The 20,204-nt window shown below is 45.5% G+C and overlaps 1 protein-coding gene across 3 annotated transcripts in view; it reads left to right on the plus strand.

Moving 5' to 3' along the window:
- FAM83F (family with sequence similarity 83 member F) overlaps positions 1–20,204 on the plus strand; it is a 75,991-nt gene that overhangs the window by 12,363 nt on the left and 43,424 nt on the right. For all 3 annotated transcript variants that reach the window (XM_044302062.1, XM_044302061.1, XM_044302063.1), the window contains one exon: positions 2,835–3,456. In XM_044302062.1, coding sequence (XP_044157997.1) covers positions 2,992–3,456 — 465 coding nt within the window. In that variant the 5' untranslated portion in view covers positions 2,835–2,991. The remainder of the gene's footprint in view (positions 1–2,834; positions 3,457–20,204) is intronic.

Below are 20,204 nucleotides of genomic sequence, written 5' to 3' on the forward strand. Positions count from 1 at the left end.
CCACACCACGAACCACCTGGGCCAGAGGACCAAGTGCTTGTTTGGCCTCCAACTCCTTTCTATGATCCTTGCGTTCATTCCCTACACCCCTGTTTGCTAAGGGAGAGTTCACATCTCTGTTTAAATTTCCGTTCTTCCGATCTGTCAGAAGAACAGAAAAAAAAGAATCCTGTGCATCAATTCTGCACATTTGGTCACTTTCCGTCTGAGATTGTTTGTTTGTTTTTTTTAGACTGAAAAAAAAGTCATGTGTGCAGGACTTTTTTTTTCCATCTAAAAAAAGGATCTCAGACAGAAATGGCTGAAATGGATGCCAAATGTGCAACAGGATTCATTTTTTTTTGTTTTGTTTTACAGGATCCTGTTTTTTCCCCCTGTTCTTCTGACGGATCAGAAGAATAGAAAATGAAACGGTAATGTGAACCTGTACAGGTTCTCTTCACCTATAAAAATGGGTGATGCAGGCAATCTCAAATGGGACCATTGTAATGTAGGTTCAGCTGGGGGGATGTCCCTGCACTGTCTGACACTATCTAATCAGTGCTGCCAGTGTCAGACTATGCAGGGACACCCCCTTTCCCCCAACTGGACCTTCATTGAAACCCAATTCACTCCTTAATTTCTAGTAGGAATAATAGAGGAAAGGCACATCATAGAGTCAAGGATAGATACTCCAGAATTTTTATTACACGGGGAGTGCAAGCAGTTAGTAAAACCGACATGTCAGGAGAGGTCACAGGTCCTCTTTAAATGGATATCCAGGTATCTGGCACATGAACCTAGCCTGGAGTTAGAACCCGCAGCACATGGGTGACTCTGAATCTCTTTGCACATAAATAGTGAGAGATTCAGATTTGCACTTGCGCTGTGGGTTCTAATGCCAGGCTAGGGTCACATGCCCAATGTGCGGCTTGTGCAACCCCTTTAAAGGGGTTATCCCATCTAAGGGCCTCTTTCACACTTGCGTTGTCCGGATCCGGCGTGTACTCCACTTGCCGGAATTACACGCCGGATCCGGAAAAACGCAAGTGTACTGAAAGCATTTGAAGACGGATCCGTCTTCAAAATGCTTTCAGTGTTACTATGGCAGCCAGGACGCTATTAAAGTCCTGGTTGCCATAGTAGGAGCGGGGTGCGGTATACTTACAGTCCGCGCGGCTCCCGGGGCGCTCCAGAATGACGTCAGAGCGCCCCATGCGCATGGATGACGTGCCATGCGATCACGTCATCCATGCGCCTGGGGCGCCCTGACGTCACTCTGGAGCACCCCGGGAGCCGCACGGACGGTAAGGCTCCATTCACACGTCCGCAACCTGTTTTGCGGATACACGGAGCCACGGATTCGCAAAACACGGAAAGCGGCAATGTGCATTCCACATTTTGCGGACCACACATTGCCGACACTAATAGAATATGCCTGTTCTTGTCCGCAATTGCGGACAAGAATAGGACATGTTCTATTTTTTTGCGGAAACAGAAGCACGGATGCGGAAGTGCGGATCCGCAAATGTGGATGCGGACAGCACATTCCGGCCCCATTGAAAATGAATGGGTCTGCAAAATTGCGGAACAGATGCAGATCCATTTTGCGGACGTGTGAATGGACCCTAAGTATGCTGCTCCCCACTACACTTTACCATGGCTGCCAGGACTTTAGCGTCCCGACAGCCATGGTAGCCATTCAGAAAAAGCTAAACGTCGGATCCGGCAATGCGCCGAAACAACGTTTAGCTTAAGGCCGGATCCGGATCAATGCCTTTCAATGGGCATTCATTCCGGATCCGGCCTTGCGGCAAGTCTTCAGGATTTTTGGCCGGAGCAAAAAGTGCAGCATGCTGCAGTATTTTCTCCGGCCAAAAAACGTTCCGTTCCGGAACTAAAGACATCCTGATGCATCCTGAACGGATTTCACTCCATTCAGAATGCATTAGGATAAAACTGATCAGGATTCTTCCGGCATAGAGCCCCGACGACGGAACTCTATGCCGGAAGAAAAGAACGCAGGTGTGAAAGAGCCCTTAGACAATGGGGGCATATCGCTAGGATATGCCCCCATTGTCTGATAGGTGCGGGTCCCACCGTTGGGACCCGCACCTACAAGAAGAACGGAGCAGAGAAAGTGGAGGAGGGCACACTGCGCATGCGCAGCCACCCTCCGTTCATTTCTATGGAGCCGCCGAAAATAGCCGAGCAGTGGCTCGGCTATTTCTGTCGGCCCCATAGAAATGAATGGGAGCGTTGGCCGCGCATGCGCTGTATGCTCCCATTCACTTCAATGGGAGAGGCGGGGAGCTGTGCCTGGTGGTGGACGGACCCTGGGAAACCCGGGGTCCTCCAGCCACAAGTCTCCCCGGCTCCATTCTCGTTGTAGGTGCGGGTCCCAGAGGTGGGACCCGCACCTATCAGACAATGGGGGCATATCCTAGCGATATAACCCCATTGTTTAAGATGGGAATACCCCTTTAAGGTTTTCTCTCATGACAGACATTGCTGCCAAATCATTAGACTATGCATTCAATGTCCAATTAGTGGGGATTCAACCAATGTGACCCCTGCCGATCAGTACAAAATGACAACAGCGCTGGGAAAGGCTGGTACCACATTGTCTCCTATGAATTCATATTTCCTTGGAGACTGCTGGTAAAAAAGTTGAGCAGAGCTTTCAGGAAGTTACGTAGCATTGTATTTATTACATTAAAAGATATTATTATCTTTTGATAAAACATTTTATATTCTTCTGTCAACCACTGAATTAGATAGCGTTAGATGTTAATGATTTCAGTGTAACCTCTACTAGTTATCCAGTTGTTTTATTGATTGTGGTTTTCTTTCAGGATTCAGGTTCAACTGCTTGTTCCGTTTGGCAGCTGAGAGAATAGTTGGAGGTTGGGTGAAAGTGAGGGATTGGTCTCAGGTGAGCTCCAGCTTACCACTCCCTCTCGTACATAATGTAAGTCTTTACTGTGAGCAGGCAGTCAGAGGAAGAACACTATGGCCGAGTCACAGCTTCTGTGCTTGAGAGATGACCATGTTAATGAGAAGATCACGGAGAACATGGTCTACTTCTACTACAGTGAAGACCAGAGGAGGTGCCTAGAAGTTCTAGTCAACAACGGGATCCAGGCTTACAGACAATACATTAAGGAGAAAGAAATAAAGGATTTCCTTTCTACCAAGGAACTTACAGACCTGAAAAGTGACTTTAAGAAATATGAAATTGATAGTCCAAAGAAACCAACGAAACAACAGGCGAGTAAGCAGCAGAAGGAGAAAGAATCCACCCTGCAATACTGGCCTGCACTCAGTGATACAGAGATTCCACCTCTTGACCTCGGCTGGCCCGATAAAGGATATTACAGAGGGGTCAGCCAGATGCTTGTGTATACCCACCCTCCTAAGGAAAATGCCCCCACCATAAAGGCTGTTGTGAGAGAAATGATCCAGAGTGCAAAGAAGGTAAGTTGCTCTGCAAAGAACAATTTGGATGATCTGGCATTACACTGGCCTCAGACATAATGATTTACTATGTGACAGAACCAATCTCATGAAGATAGGATCAGTAGAAATTCCTTAAATTATTTGGAAAATGACTTTTTTATCTTATCTGGAGTAGTTATGTAGATAGTAGATATCTAGATAGTTACGAAAACTTTGAAATCCCTATCGTTGACCACAACATGCAAAGTCATTCTGTCTCACCATGAATATACTCAGAACCTTCATGTGGAATCTTGCACTCAAGCTGTTGTTGGCCCTTGTTAGCAAAACTGAGCTGAATCTAGACTTTGTGATGTATAGCAGAAGTGCTCAGACTTGTCTAGTCGTTCATGAGTAGTCCGCATGATGTGTCAAAATAATCATTCTAACTACACATAGACATGTAGCGCAAGAGGAAACTGATAATAGTACATTTTATATCTTATTAACTGTCCTACATGCTGAATTAATGGAAATGTCCCCTAATCCGAAGCTCTTGTTCCAGTTATTGACTTAGGAGGACCTTCTAAATGTCCTAGTAACAATGGACGTCTATTGTTGTCAACGGGTGCTAGTCAACACTTTTATTATTCAGAATTGTATGACTTAAGGTCATATCATGTGACATATATGCCCCAGCTCTTTAAAAAAAAAAAAATATGAAGACAGGAACATAGCTTAGAAACTTCAGAAATGTGCCATGTTCATAAGGGTTTCACATTTCACTTTTTTTAAAGGGGTCGGTCAAACATATGCTGTCTGTATCGTACTTTTTATGTACCCAGAGATTAGAATAGGCCTTTAGATCAGTGACCATGAAAGTTCTACGTGCAGTCAGTGTTCAGATGGGATCCAACCCGCATACAAAATACTGTATGTGACTTCCTGAAACATTTTCTCTGAACTGAATAATCTATAGTGTTTACATAAATCACCTTTATCTCAGCGCTTTATCTAGCATATTACGTTCCCCTTATTTTATCTTCGACTTCCTCCATTCTTCCTCATTTTTGGGATTTCTCTCCAGGTATATGCAAAATACATACAAGAATGCCATAGGGTTGTTTGCTGCACAAGCACCTGCCTGGCACATTAACGTAAGAATTCCTAGTATTACTATAGTCCATGTGGGGCTGCTGTTGTTCTCTCAACTGTAACAGGGACATACTGTAGCTGTGGATTTAGCATCGCATGTACCACGGTGCTCGGCGCCATGTGGTACCAATAAGCTTATCTGTAAGTGACCACTTATCCTGCACTTTGCATGCTCAGATTCTCCAGGTGTTATGCTGAAGTATGGATTTTCCAGATGCTGTGTCATGTTTAGATCAGATCACGAGTGACTGTTACATGATGAACTCAGCCTTCTTTTATGCAGCTTAGGATCGTAGCTGTTGTGTCGATAGGGAAATTCCATACACAGGACAGTCCTAGACAGACATTTCGTAATAAAGACGTAACAAAACAGTGAAAAAAAATGTAGGTGACATGAAAAACAAATAAACTATCCTTTTTTTTTATTAGTCCGAGGGCCACAATAAAACTTATCTTGCTGATAAAAATTGTACCTGTCTTGTGAAAATAGCTTGCAGTGTTCCAAAGAAAAAAGCCTTTTATTCTACATGTAAATCAGGCTTCAGTGCACTTGGGGTCTAGCGGAAGCCCTTATTTGCATAAAAATAAGTATTTTTTCTCAGGAATGTTGCAACCAGTTTTCATAAGACAGCTTTCATTTTGGTCTCCAGGATCGGCTCTACAAAACATAATGCCGGGTTTAATAGGGTTGCTCCTGATGACAGGGGCTCTTTAAAAGCTAATCCTATTTGAGACATATAGAAAGTAAATGCAATAAATAAATGCTAAGTGTGGATTCCAGTCGGGGTGGCCACACATACAGTATGCAAGGCTACCTCCATTGTAGTTTATGAGAGTTACAGAAACAGCCAAGCATTTCACATTTCCAAAAAAACTAACAAGCCCTATTTATGCCCAACCAACTATTTCTATCCGGAAAGGAGTCCCAAATATTGGGGCACCAGGGATGGCTAGTGGCCGCACAAAATTGAATTGTGGGCAGTATGCAGCCTCCATAGCCACTCGTTGTGCACCAATCATCTAAGAGCTAGATCTACTGTAGATTGTTACTGGGTTGACATCAGGACAGATAAAGGGTCATGAAAACACATATTCTTAGTGCCTTGCGTTCTATCAGTAGGAAACATATTGATATAAGGCATTATGTACACAGCACGGCCAAGTGCAGATAGCCTGCATGGCGACCAGGGGTGGACTGGTCATAGACACTACCAGAAATTTTCCCAATGGGCCAATGCCCAGTTCCCATAGGGCCACCTGAGCCCTCCTCATTGCCACTGGCCAGGTACATACTACTGGGGAAACTATAAGGGTTATTATTAGAGGAAGTCCACGCCGCATGCTGTAGGTAGAGCTGGCTTGATGTTGTGGCCCACATCTTGCCTTCTATCCATATTAGAGACAATTGGAGGCGAACAGAACAAGGCAGCTATTGATAGCCACCACAGTGGGACAGCTTCTGGGAAGGTATTTTGTGCTGCACTGTGGTATTGGCCCCATCTACTTGTGTTGTCCCACCTTCTGTCAATTTGAACCCATATAAAACATTAGGGCCACTATTAGTTTTTTTTCCAAGTCAACTTTAAATTCCCAGTCTGCCCCTGATGGCGACACCTGTAGAGTTGAGCGAACACCTGGATGTTCGGGTTCGAGAAGTTCGGCCGAACATCCCGGAAATGTTCGGGTTCGGGATCCGAACCCGATCCGAACTTCGTCCCGAACCCGAACCCCATTGAAGTCAATGGGGACCCGAACTTTTCGGCACTAAAAAGGCTGTAAAACAGCCCAGGAAAGAGCTAGAGGGCTGCAAAAGGCAGCAACATGTAGGTAAATCCCCTGCAAACAAATGTGGATAGGGAAATGAATTAAATTAAAAATTAAATAAATAAAAATTAACCAAAATCAATTGGAGAGAGGTTCCATAGCAGAGAATCTGGCTTCCCGTCACCCACCACTGGAACAGTCCATTCTCAGATATTTAGGCCCCGGCACCCAGGCAGAGGAGAGAGGTCCCGTAACAGAGAATCTGTCTTCATGTCAGCAGAGAATTAGTCTGCATGTCATAGCAGAGAATGAGGCTTCACGTCAGCCACCACTGCAACAGTCCATTGGCATATATTTAGGCCCAGCACCCAGGCAGAGGAGGGAGGTCCCGTAACAGAGAATCTGTCTTCATGTCAGCAGAGAATTAGTCTGCATGTCATAGCAGAGAATGAGGCTTCACGTCACCCACCACTGCAACAGTCCATTGGCATATATTTAGGCCCAGCACCCAGGCAGAGGAGGGAGGTCCCGTAACAGAGAATCTGTCTTCATGTCAGCAGAGAATTAGTCTGCATGTCATAGCAGAGAATGAGGCTTCACGTCAGCCACCACTGCAACAGTCCATTGGCATATATTTAGGCCCAGCACACACACAGGCAGAGGAGAGAGGTCCCGTAACAGAGGATCTGGCTTCATGTCAGCAGAGAATCAGTCTGCATGTCATAGCAGAGAATCAGGCTTCACGTCAGCCACCACTGCAACAGTCCATTGGCATATATTTAGGCCTAGCACACAGGCAGAGGAGAGAGGTCCCGTAACAGACAATCTGGCTTCATGTCAGCAGAGAATCAGTCTGCATGTCATAGCAGAGAATGAGGCTTCACGTCAGCCACCACTGCAACAGTCCATTGTCATAAATTTAGGCCCAGCACCCAGGCAGAGGAGAGAGGTCCCGTAACAGACAATCTGGCTTCATGTCAGCAGAGAATTAGTCTGCATGTCATAGCAGAGAATCAGGCTTCATGTCAGCCACCACTGCAACAGTCCATTGGCATATATTTAGGCCTAGCACACAGGCAGAGGAGAGGTTCATTCAACTTTGGGTAGCATCGCAATATAATGGTAAAATGAAAATAAAAATAGGATTGAATGAGGAAGTGCCCTGGAGTCCAATAATATATGGTTATGGGGAGGTAGTTAATGTCTAATCTGGACAAGGGACGGACAGGTCCTGTGGGATCCGTGGTTCATTTTTATGAACGTCAGCTTGTCCACATTGGCTGTAGACAGGCGGCTGCGTTTGTCTGTAATGACGCCCCCTGCCGTGCTGAATACACGTTCAGACAAAACGCTGGCTGCCGGGCAGGCCAGCACCTCCAAGGCATAAAAGGCTAGCTCTGGCCACGTGGACAATTTAGAGACCCAGAAGTTGAATGGGGCCGAACCATCAGTGAGTACGTGGAGGGGTGTGCACACGTACTGTTCCACCATGTTAGTGAAATGTTGCCTCCTGCTAACACGTTGCGTATCAGGTGGTGGTGCAGTTAGCTGTGGCGTGTTGACAAAAGTTTTCCACATCTCTGCCATGCTAACCCTGCCCTCAGAGGAGCTGGCCGTGACACAGCTGCCTTGGCGACCTCTTGCTCCTCCTCTGCCTTGGCCTTGGGCTTCCACTTGTTCCCCTGTGACATTTGGGAATGCTCTCAGTAGCGCGTCTACCAACGTGCGCTTGTACTCGCGCATCTTCCTATCACGCTCCAGTGCAGGAAGTAAGGTGGGCACATTGTCTTTGTAGCGTGGATCCAGCAGGGTGGCAACCCAGTAGTCCGCACAGGTTAAAATGTGGGCAACTCTGCTGTCGTTGCGCAGGCACTGCAGCATGTAGTCGCTCATGTGTGCCAGGCTGCCCAGGGATAAGGACAAGCTGTCCTCTGTGGGAGGCGTATCGTCATCGTCCTGCCTTTCCCCCCAGCCACGCACCAGTGATGGACCCGAGCTGCGTTGGGTGCCACCCCGCTGTGACCATGCTTCATCCTCATCCTCCTCCACCTCATCCTCGTCCTCCTCGTCCTCCAGTAGTGGGCCCTGGCTGGCCACATTTGTACCTGGCCTCTGCTGTTGCCAAAAACCTCCCTCTGAGTCACTTCGAAGAGACTGGCCTGAAAGTGCTAAAAATGACCCCTCTTCCTCCTCCTCCTCCTCCTCCTCCTGGGCCACCTCCTCTTCCATCATCGCCCTAAGTGTTTTCTCAAGGAGACATAGAAGTGGTATTGTAACGCTGATAACGGTGTCATCGCCACTGGCCATGTTGGTGGAGTACTCGAAACAGCGCAACAGGGCACACAGGTCTCGCATGGAGGCCCAGTCATTGGTGGTGAAGTGGTGCTGTTCTGTAGTGCGACTGACCCGTGCGTGCTGCAGCTGAAACTCCACTATGGCCTGCTGCTGCTCGCACAGTCTGTCCAGCATGTGCAAGGTGGAGTTCCACCTGGTGGGCACGTCGCATATGAGGCGGTGAGCGGGAAGGCCGAAGTTACGCTGTAGCGCAGACAGGCGAGCAGCAGCAGGATGTGAACGCCGGAAGCGCGAACAGACGGCCCGCACTTTATGCAGCAGCTCTGACATGTCGGGGTAGTTGTGAATGAACTTCTGCACCACCAAATTCAGCACATGCGCCAAGCAAGGGATGTGCGTCAAATTGGCTAGTCCCAGAGCTGCAACGAGATTTCGCCCATTATCACACACCACCAGGCCGGGCTTGAGGCTCACCGGCAGCAACCACTCGTCGGTCTGTTGTTCTATACCCCGCCACAACTCCTGTGCGGTGTGGGGCCTGTCCCCCAAACATATGAGTTTCAGAATGGCCTGCTGACGTTTACCCCGGGCTGTGCTGAAGTTGGTGGTGAAGGTGTGTGGCTGACTGGATGAGCAGGTGGAAGAAGAGGAGGAGGAAGCCGAGAAGGAGGAGGTGGCAACAGGAGGCAAAGAATGTTGCCCTGCGATCCTTGGCGGCGGAAGGACGTGCGCCAAACAGCTCTCCGCCTGGGGCCCAGCTGCCACTACATTTACCCAGTGTGCAGTTAGGGAGATATAGCGTCCCTGGCCGTGCTTACTAGTCCACGTATCTGTGGTTAGGTGGACCTTGCCACAGATGGCGTTGCGCAGTGCACACTTGATTTTATCGGATACTTGGTTGTGCAGGGAAGGCACGGCTCTCTTGGAGAAGTAGTGCCGGCTGGGAACAACATACTGTGGGACAGCAAGCGACATGAGCTGTTTGAAGCTGTCTGTGTCCACCAGCCTAAATGACAGCATTTCATAGGCCAGTAGTTTAGAAATGCTGGCATTCAGGGCCAGGGATCGAGGGTGGCTAGGTGGGAATTTACGCTTTCTATCAAATGTTTGTGAGATGGAGAGCTGAACGCTGGCGTGTGACATGGTTGAGACGCTTGGTGACGGAGGTGGTGGTGTTGGTGGTACATCCCCTGTTTGCTGGGCGGCAGGTGCCAACGTTCCTCCAGAGGCGGAGGAAGAGGCCGAGGCGGCAGCAGCAGAATAGGCCGAGGCGGCAGCAGCAGAAGAGGTAGCAGGGGGAGCCTGAGTGACTTCCTTGGTTTTAAGGTGTTTACTCCACTGCAGTTCATGCTTTGCATGCAGGTGCCTGGTCATGCAGGTTGTGCTCAGGTTCAGAACGTTAATGCCTCGCTTCAGGCTCTGATGGCACAGCGTGCAAACCACTCGGGTCTTGTCGTCAGCACATTGTTTGAAGAAGTGCCATGCCAGGGAACTCCTTGAAGCTGCCTTTGGGGTGCTCGGTCCCAGATGGCGGCGGTCAGTAGCAGGCGGAGTCTCTTGGCGGCGGGTGTTCTGCTTTTGCCCACTGCTCCCTCTTTTGCTACGCTGTTGGCTCGGTCTCACCACTGCCTCTTCCTCCGAACTGTGAAAGTCAGTGGCACGACCTTCATTCCATGTGGGGTCTAGGACCTCATCGTCCCCTGCATCGTCTTCCACCCAGTCTTGATCCCTGACCTCCTGTTCAGTCTGCACACTGCAGAAAGACGCAGCAGTTGGCACCTGTGTTTCGTCATCATCAGAGACATGCTGAGGTGGTATTCCCATGTCCTCATCATCAGGAAACATAAGTGGTTGTGCGTCAGTGCATTCTATGTCTTTCACCACTGGGGAAGGGCTAGGTGGATGCCCTTGGGAAACCCTGCCAGCGGAGTCTTCAAACAGCATAAGAGACTGCTGCATAACTTGAGGCTGAGACAGTTTCCCTGGTATGCATGGGGGTGATGTGACAGACTGATGGGGTTGGTTTTCAGGCGCCATCTGTGCGCTTTCTGCAGAAGACTGGGTGGGAGATAATGTGAACGTGCTGGATCCACTGTCGGCCACCCAATTGACTAATGCCTGTACCTGCTCAGGCCTTACCATCCTTAGAACGGCATTGGGCCCCACCATATATCGCTGTAAATTCTGGCGGCTACTGGGACCTGAGGTAGTTGGTACACTAGGACGTGTGGATGTGGCAGAACGGCCACGTCCTCTCCCAGCACCAGAGGGTCCACTAACACCACCACGACCATGTCCACGTCCGCGTCCCTTACTAGATGTTTTTCTCATTGTTATGGTTCACCACAACAACAAATATATTATTTGGCCCAATGTATTGTATTCAAATTCAGCGGGATATAAATTTGAGGCCTAGTATTTAGGCGCTGGGTGACCGGTATGGATTTAGTGACAGAATTAGACTTGGAAATGCACAGAAGCGTGTGTGTGAAGTTATTCTGAATGACCCTATGTGCACCTTCAATATGATCTACCCTTTTAGGGATAGATTTCAAATAGCTCTGATATAGCAGAAACGACTAAATTATGAAATTGCTAAATTGGGAATTGTATTTCAACCCAGAACAAAAAATGTGCTTTGACGGACACTAAATAACTTTCCCAGCCACAACAGGACAGCGGTAACGAGAGATTTAGCGGGATATAAATTTGAGGCCTAGTATTTAGGCGCTGGGTGACAGGTATGGGTTTAGTGACAGAATTAGATTTGGAAATGCACAGTAGCGGGTGTGTGAAGTTATTCTGAATGACCCAATGTGCACCTTGAATATTATATACCCTTTTAGGGATAGATTTCAAATAGCTCTGATATAGCAGAAACCACTAAATTATGAAATTGCTAAATTGGGAATTGTATTTCAACCCAGAACAAGAAATGTGCTTGAACGGACACTAAATAACTCGCCCAGCTACAGCACTAGGGACAGATTTAGCTGGATATAAATTTGAGGCCTAGTATTTAGGCGCTGGGTGACCGGTATGGATTTAGTGACAGAATTAGACTTGGAAATGCACAGAAGCGTGTGTGTGAAGTTATTCTGAATGACCCAATGTGCACCTTGAATATTATATACCCTTTTAGGGATAGATTTCAAATAGCTCTGATATAGCAGAAACCACTAAATTATGAAATTGCTAAATTGGGAATTGTATTTCAACCCAGAACAAGAAATGTGCTTGAACGGACACTAAATAACTCGCCCAGCTACAGCACTAAGGACAGATTTAGCGGGATATAAATTTGAGGCCTAGTATTTAGGCGCTGGGTGACAGGTATGGGTTTAGTGCCAGAATTAGACTTGGAAATACACAGTAGCGGGTGTGTGTGAAGTTATTCTGAATGACCCAATGTGCACCTTGAATATTATATACCCTTTTAGGGATAGATTTCAAATAGCTCTGATATAGCAGAAACCACTAAATTATGAAATTGCTAAATTGGGAATTGTATTTCAACCCAGAACAAGAAATGTGCTTGAACGGACACTAAATAACTCGCCCAGCTACAGCACTAAGGACAGATTTAGCGGGATATAAATTTGAGGCCTAGTATTTAGGCGCTGGGTGACAGGTATGGGTTTAGTGCCAGAATTAGACTTGGAAATACACAGTAGCGGGTGTGTGTGAAGTTATTCTGAATGACCCAATGTGCACCTTGAATATTATATACCCTTTTAGGGATAGATTTCAAATAGCTCTGATATAGCAGAAACCACTAAATTATGAAATTGCTAAATTGGGAATTGTATTTCAACCCAGAACAAGAAATGTGCTTGAACGGACACTAAATAACTCGCCCAGCTACAGCACTAAGGACAGATTTAGCGGGATATAAATTTGAGGCCTAGTATTTAGGCGCTGGGTGACAGGTATGGGTTTAGTGCCAGAATTAGACTTGGAAATACACAGTAGCGGGTGTGTGTGAAGTTATTCTGAATGACCCAATGTGCACCTTGAATATTATATACCCTTTTAGGGATAGATTTCAAATAGCTCTGATATAGCAGAAACCACTAAATTATGAAATTGCTAAATTGGGAATTGTATTTCAACCCAGAACAAGAAATGTGCTTGAACGGACACTAAATAACTCGCCCAGCTACAGCACTAAGGACAGATTTAGCGGGATATAAATTTGAGGCCTAGTATTTAGGCGCTGGGTGACAGGTATGGGTTTAGTGCCAGAATTAGACTTGGAAATACACAGTAGCGGGTGTGTGTGAAGTTATTCTGAATGACCCAATGTGCACCTTGAATATTATATACCCTTTTAGGGATAGATTTCAAATAGCTCTGATATAGCAGAAACCACTAAATTATGAAATTGCTAAATTGGGAATTGTATTTCAACCCAGAACAAGAAATGTGCTTGAACGGACACTAAATAACTCGCCCAGCTACAGCACTAAGGACAGATTTAGCGGGATATAAATTTGAGGCCTAGTATTTAGGCGCTGGGTGACAGGTATGGGTTTAGTGCCAGAATTAGACTTGGAAATACACAGTAGCGGGTGTGTGTGAAGTTATTCTGAATGACCCAATGTGCACTTTGAATATTATATACCCTTTTAGGGATAGATTTCAAATAGCTCTGATATAGCAGAAACCACTAAATTATGAAATTGCTAAATTGGGAATTGTATTTCAACCCAGAACAAGAAATGTGCTTGAACGGACACTAAATAACTCGCCCAGCTACAGCACTAAGGACAGATTTAGCGGGATATAAATTTGAGGCCTAGTATTTAGGCGCTGGGTGACAGGTATGGGTTTAGTGCCAGAATTAGACTTGGAAATACACAGTAGCGGGTGTGTGTGAAGTTATTCTGAATGACCCAATGTGCACCTTGAATATTATATACCCTTTTAGGGATAGATTTCAAATAGCTCTGATATAGCAGAAACCACTAAATTATGAAATTGCTAAATTGGGAATTGTATTTCAACCCAGAACAAGAAATGTGCTTGAACGGACACTAAATAACTCGCCCAGCTACAGCACTAAGGACAGATTTAGCGGGATATAAATTTGAGGCCTAGTATTTAGGCGCTGGGTGACAGGTATGGGTTTAGTGCCAGAATTAGACTTGGAAATACACAGTAGCGGGTGTGTGTGAAGTTATTCTGAATGACCCAATGTGCACCTTGAATATTATATACCCTTTTAGGGATAGATTTCAAATAGCTCTGATATAGCAGAAACCACTAAATTATGAAATTGCTAAATTGGGAATTGTATTTCAACCCAGAACAAGAAATGTGCTTGAACGGACACTAAATAACTCGCCCAGCTACAGCACTAAGGACAGATTTAGCGGGATATAAATTTGAGGCCTAGTATTTAGGCGCTGGGTGACAGGTATGGGTTTAGTGCCAGAATTAGACTTGGAAATACACAGTAGCGGGTGTGTGTGAAGTTATTCTGAATGACCCAATGTGCACCTTGAATATTATATACCCTTTTAGGGATAGATTTCAAATAGCTCTGATATAGCAGAAACCACTAAATTATGAAATTGCTAAATTGGGAATTGTATTTCAACCCAGAACAAGAAATGTGCTTGAACGGACACTAAATAACTCGCCCAGCTACAGCACTAAGGACAGATTTAGCGGGATATAAATTTGAGGCCTAGTATTTAGGCGCTGGGTGACAGGTATGGGTTTAGTGCCAGAATTAGACTTGGAAATACACAGTAGCGGGTGTGTGTGAAGTTATTCTGAATGACCCAATGTGCACCTTGAATATTATATACCCTTTTAGGGATAGATTTCAAATAGCTCTGATATAGCAGAAACCACTAAATTATGAAATTGCTAAATTGGGAATTGTATTTCAACCCAGAACAAGAAATGTGCTTGAACGGACACTAAATAACTCGCCCAGCTACAGCACTAGGGACAGATTTAGCTGGATATAAATTTGAGGCCTAGTATTTAGGCGCTGCGTGACAGGTATGGGTTTAGTGACAGAATTAGACTTGGAAATACACAGTAGCGGGTGTGTGTGAAGTTATTCTGAATGACCCAATGTGCACCTTGAATATTATATACCCTTTTAGGGATAGATTTCAAATAGCTCTGATATAGCAGAAACCACTAAATTATGAAATTGCTAAATTGGGAATTGTATTTCAACCCAGAACAAGAAATGTGCTTGAACGGACACTAAATAACTCGCCCAGCTACAGCACTAGGGACAGATTTAGCTGGATATAAATTTGAGGCCTAGTATTTAGGCGCTGGGTGACCGGTATGGATTTAGTGACAGAATTAGACTGGGATATGGCCAAAAAATAAACAGACTATTGCTGGTTAAATGCACTTGGTGTGACAGCTTCACCCTGATGTAGGCTTTAGCCAAAAAACAACCACACCATTGAGGGTTAAATGCACTTGGTGACAGGCGCAGCTTGCCCCTGATTTAGTATATGGCCAAAAAATGAACAGACTATTGCTGGTTAAATGCACTTGGTGTGACAGCTTCACCCTGATGTAGGCTTTAGCCAAAAAACAACCACACCATTGAGGGTTAAATGCACTTGGTGACAGGCGCAGCTTGCCCCTGATTTTGTATATGGCCAAAAAATGAACAGACTATTGCTGGTTAAATGCACTTGGTGTGACAGCTTCACCCTGATGTAGGCTTTAGCCAAAAAACAACCACACCATTGAGGGTTAAATGCACTTGGTCGCAGCTTGTGCTGGCGCACCACAAGACACAAAATGGCCGCCGATCACCCCAGAAAAATGTGACTGACAAACGGTCTGTGCAGCCTAAAAACAGTGAGCAATTGAGGATCAGCAGCTCAATGATCCACAGCTGCAGATCGATCAGTTAATCAAGTCCTTTGGAGGAGTTAATCTGCCTAATCTCGCCCTACTGTCGCAGCCGCAACCTCTCCCTACGCTAATCAGAGCAGAGTGACGGGCGGCGCTATGTGACTCCAGCTTAAATAGAGGCTGGGTCACATGGTGCTCTGGCCAATCACAGCCATGCCAATAGTAGGCATGGCTGTGATGGCCTCTTGGGGCAAGTAGTATGACGCTTGTTGATTGGCTGCTTTGCAGCCTTTCAAAAAGCGCCAAGAAAGCGTCACAAAAGCGCGAAGAAAGCGACGAACACCGAACCCGAACCCGGACTTTTACGAAAATGTCCGGGTTCGGGTCCGTGTCACGGACACCCCAAAATTCGGTACGAACCCGAACTATACAGTTCGAGTTCGCTCATCCCTAGACACCTGGATTCCCTATGTATCTGTAGGGACTCCTACGTTTCCTTTGTGGTAATGTGAACAGTGCTAGAAGGTGTGTTGTCCCACTTCAGGTACCTCAGATGGGTGAGACAGAGAAAATCCAGAGAGTGGCAGTAGTCTCAGCAAAGCATAGTTTGCTGAGACATTTATGTATACATTTTCTGGGCTGGATTTTACTTGGACTGGTAGCTAGGCTTGGTAAAGGGAGTTGCCAGTCCACACCCTTCCAGTACGGGTTTTCCTTTCTACCTGAGGTGATCGCAGGTGAGGCCTGCTGTAATCAGGCTGGCATAAAGCTCCTCAGAGTAGGTCAGTCTGGGGAGGGAGAAGTGTCTGTGATACTGGAGCAGAGGCTCTGTGTGTGGTCAGGAGGACTGAGGGGCCAGAAGGCTATGCAAAGACTGATTTCTTCCCTGTGTGGACTGACACTTGATGAGCGTAACCTGCTAAGGCTTGGAGCCTGATACCCTGACACTAAGCGGTACCTAGAGGTGAGTCAGGGAAACCTATGTGTTTAGGTAGAGCCCAGACGGGCAGGAGTTTATTTTGTACAACTGTTTATGTTTACGCGGACGTGCCGCAATAAAACAGTTTTGGCCCTTGAATCCTGGTGTCTGTAAAGAGGTCTGTGAGTGTGACCCCCTGAAAGAGAGACGATCCCTTACACCTTGTGGTGCTTCTGTGTGGCACAATTATCTCCTCTAGGATCAACACTAGGATAAGAGAGATTAGAATGCTTTCAAGAGTGCTTCTAATTCTAAAGGTGGATTCATATGGCACAATTGTCAAGCCGATTATCGGGAACAAATGTTAGTTCCAACGCTAACTCCCGATGATTAGCCCATGTAAAGGTGTCGTAGATCACCCAATGAGTGATCAAATCAAATGTTTATGTGGACACCTCCTCAATCATCGTTCCTGGGCAGCAGATCGTGCTGTTTAAATAGCGATGTGCCACCTAAAAACTATGTGGACAATTAGTGGCAGTAACCATCACTCATCCCCATACGGTGGAGGTAATGACTGTATGTAACTGGAGCTCTCCATCTCCACTGAGGAGCAATCAGTTATCAGGAAAGTTCTCTCTTCCCAATAACTGACTGTTCGGTCAGCACGAGTAAATGCACCTAAAGAGGCCCCTGTAGAACTGAGGGCTGATTATTGCAGCTCTAAGGTAACATCATTGAGGGAAAAGGTAAAAATCATTTTTTTTACTTGACTTGTAATACAGTGCAATAGACAAAAGCTTTACTGTTCAGCACAACACTCATCCCTAAATCTCTGGACCAATATTACATTGTGAGTGCCCTTCTCCTTTAAATATCATTACATTGAAGTATCATCAAAACAAAGATACTACCTAATCAAAGAGCAAGAAATAAACATCATGGGTGCAGCCATATCTGTGTATGTCATAGCCCGAGGGTAAAGGTTATGATTACCTTTTTTTTTTTTTTCATTTCTCATAAATCATTTCTTTCAGTTATCTCCTCGCTCATCCATGTTTTTAAACCACCTTCGTTACTGTTGTTCACTTATTATCAATTTATAAGAAATGAATATTAAAGGGAACCAGTCAGCTCTCCTGATGTGTCTGTTTTAGTAAATACTTGCTTCCCCTTGGATTGGAAATTTTTATTTTTATTTCAATAGAGTTCATGACGGATCCGTCTTGGCTATAAAGATAATACAACCCGATCTGTTCATTACGGATGTAGATGGTTGTATTATCAGTAGGGCTGCACGATATGGGAATTTTGTGCGATTGGGATTAGGGCCCTAAAAATTGCGATAATGATATGCGATGCGATATTTTTAGGAAATTGTGCTAGAGGTCTATTTGCTTGGATTTTCCCATATGAGCCTCTGACGCCGCCACAGGAGCCCCTGCCGTGACCCGTCACCCAGGTACCATATTTTTTGCTTTATAAGACGAACCTGATTATAAGAACCACTGATGAAAGGGTCACTTTCTCATAACCCCGAAACGCGTCTGGTATTATCCCCATCTTCATGAAAAGCATACTGACCAACTGAGGAGGCATGGACGTTACTATATGAAATATCGAACCGCCCAAGATAACTTCTATTGCACGGATGATACCTTGTCTTCACAAGACCACGTGTGTTTAAAGTTTTGGCGCGGGATTCAAACAAAACAACAGCTCTTGAGACCGGAACCCTGATCTTTACAGCAGGTATACCGCGTTGAGGGCAACGAAGTCCACTCAAGACCTCCCGGTAAGACTGTGTCAGTTCCTTTTAAAAAAGCGATCACATTCTGTTTAATATACAGCGGGACGCCGCTGTTTGCATCGAGTGAGTGGGACGCCGCTCCATATGCTATCAACTCCTACCTGTGCTTAAAATCGAGAAGTATTTGATATATTGTCTAGACACTGGGAAGAACTTGGTCCTGTTGTTCTATTGCAAACTTTTATTATCAAACTTTACTATTGAATTTTTCCATAGATTTATTTATACCATCGAACATTGGGTATCACTGACCATTTCATCTGGCCGATTATTTTTCCGCAAATATTTCAAACCATCAGAGACTTGGCAGATTGCTGGTTTTAGAGATTAATATTGTCAATTGGGACCTACATTTTTAATCGTGATCATTTACAAATGTGGTTTTATATTATTTTTATATATATATATATATATATATATATATATTATATATATGGGTATATAGATCCGTTTCTTACCATTGCTGCTACTCATTCCGAACCAGTTTATATAATTTATGTATTTTAAATTGTACTTATTATTAACCAAATTTTATCTTATATCCAATAAAATCCCAATACTATAGAGAGTGCCCTACTACTATTATTTACTGATTATAAGACGCACCTAGGTTTTGAGGAGGAAAATAAGAAAAAAAAGATTTTGAACCAGAAGGTGTGCTTTTGGTGGATTTTGAACTAATGGTGGTCTGGGTATGACATTGTTATGGGGGATCTGTGGATGGCACTGTTATGGGGTATCTGTGGATGGCACTGTTATGGGGGTATCTGTGGATGGCACTGTTATGGGGGATCTGTGGGTGGCACTGTTATGGGGGATCTGTGGATAGCACTGTTATGGGGGATCTGTGGATGGCACTGTTATAGGGGATCTGTGGATGACGCACTGTTATGGGGGATCTGTGGATGACGCACTGTTATGGGGGATGTGTGCTATGACACATAGGGCCATGAGGGGGGCCAGTATAAGATGCTGTATGTGTGAATGACACACATATAGCATATTATGTTGGTCCCCCTCATGGCCCTATGTGTCACAGCATTACTTTATTAATGTCCCCTCATGTGTCCTAAACCGCGCACATAACTGTCTTTGTATGCAAAGTTTTTATTTACTGCTGAAACAATCGCTCTCCTATTGATAAACTCCTATTGATAAAATCACCAGCCTCTGTACTCACTATGAATGCACTGCAGTGAGCCGGCCGGCCGGCGCATGACTGACGTCACTCAGTCAGTCACGCTTCTCCAACTTCATTAATGAAGTAGGAGCGCGACTGACGTCAGTCATGCGCCGGCCGGCCGGCTCGTTGCAGTGCATTAATAGTGAGTACAGAGGCTGGTGGTTTTATCAATAGGAGTTTATCAATAGGAGAGCGATTGTTTCAGCAGTAAAGAAAGACTTTGCATACAGACAGTTATGTGCGCGGGGCCCGCCGCAACTTGCCTCCAGCCCCTCCCCGCACTGTAACTGATGTATCGCCGGACACGATGTGCAGCATTGCGGCCGGCGATACATCAGTGTCTGCAACGTAAAAAGTCAACCATCGCTTTATAAGACGCACAGTGTGTCTTATAAAGCAAAAAATAATCGCAGTATTTTTGGGTCAGCCAAATCACAATCGGCGATTATCGCAATAGTGTGAAAGTAGCCTTACTAATCCCATTTTGATGGTTCTCCGTCAGCCTCTCCACTTTCTGCTTCATCTGAACATGGATATGTGACTTCTGCATCCAGTCACTGGGTGTTAACATTAGCCATATTTTTAGACTATTAGGCGCACTTTTTTCTCCTTGATCTTGCGCTGTCGTCAGACTCTGACCTCCTTCACTAGCTGACCAGTCTTGCCTCCAAAAAATATTGTATGTGGTGGGGCAGCCTCATTAAAGGGGTTTCCACTGTTTAGATATTGGTCATCAGTAGCTAATCGGTGAGGTCCAACACCTCCACAGATCAGCTGTTTTTCGCAGCCACCAGTGCTGGAAACAAAACAGTGGACAA

Source organism: Bufo gargarizans, chromosome 7 (assembly GCF_014858855.1).
Source record: "Bufo gargarizans isolate SCDJY-AF-19 chromosome 7, ASM1485885v1, whole genome shotgun sequence".
NCBI lineage: Eukaryota > Metazoa > Chordata > Amphibia > Anura > Bufonidae > Bufo > Bufo gargarizans.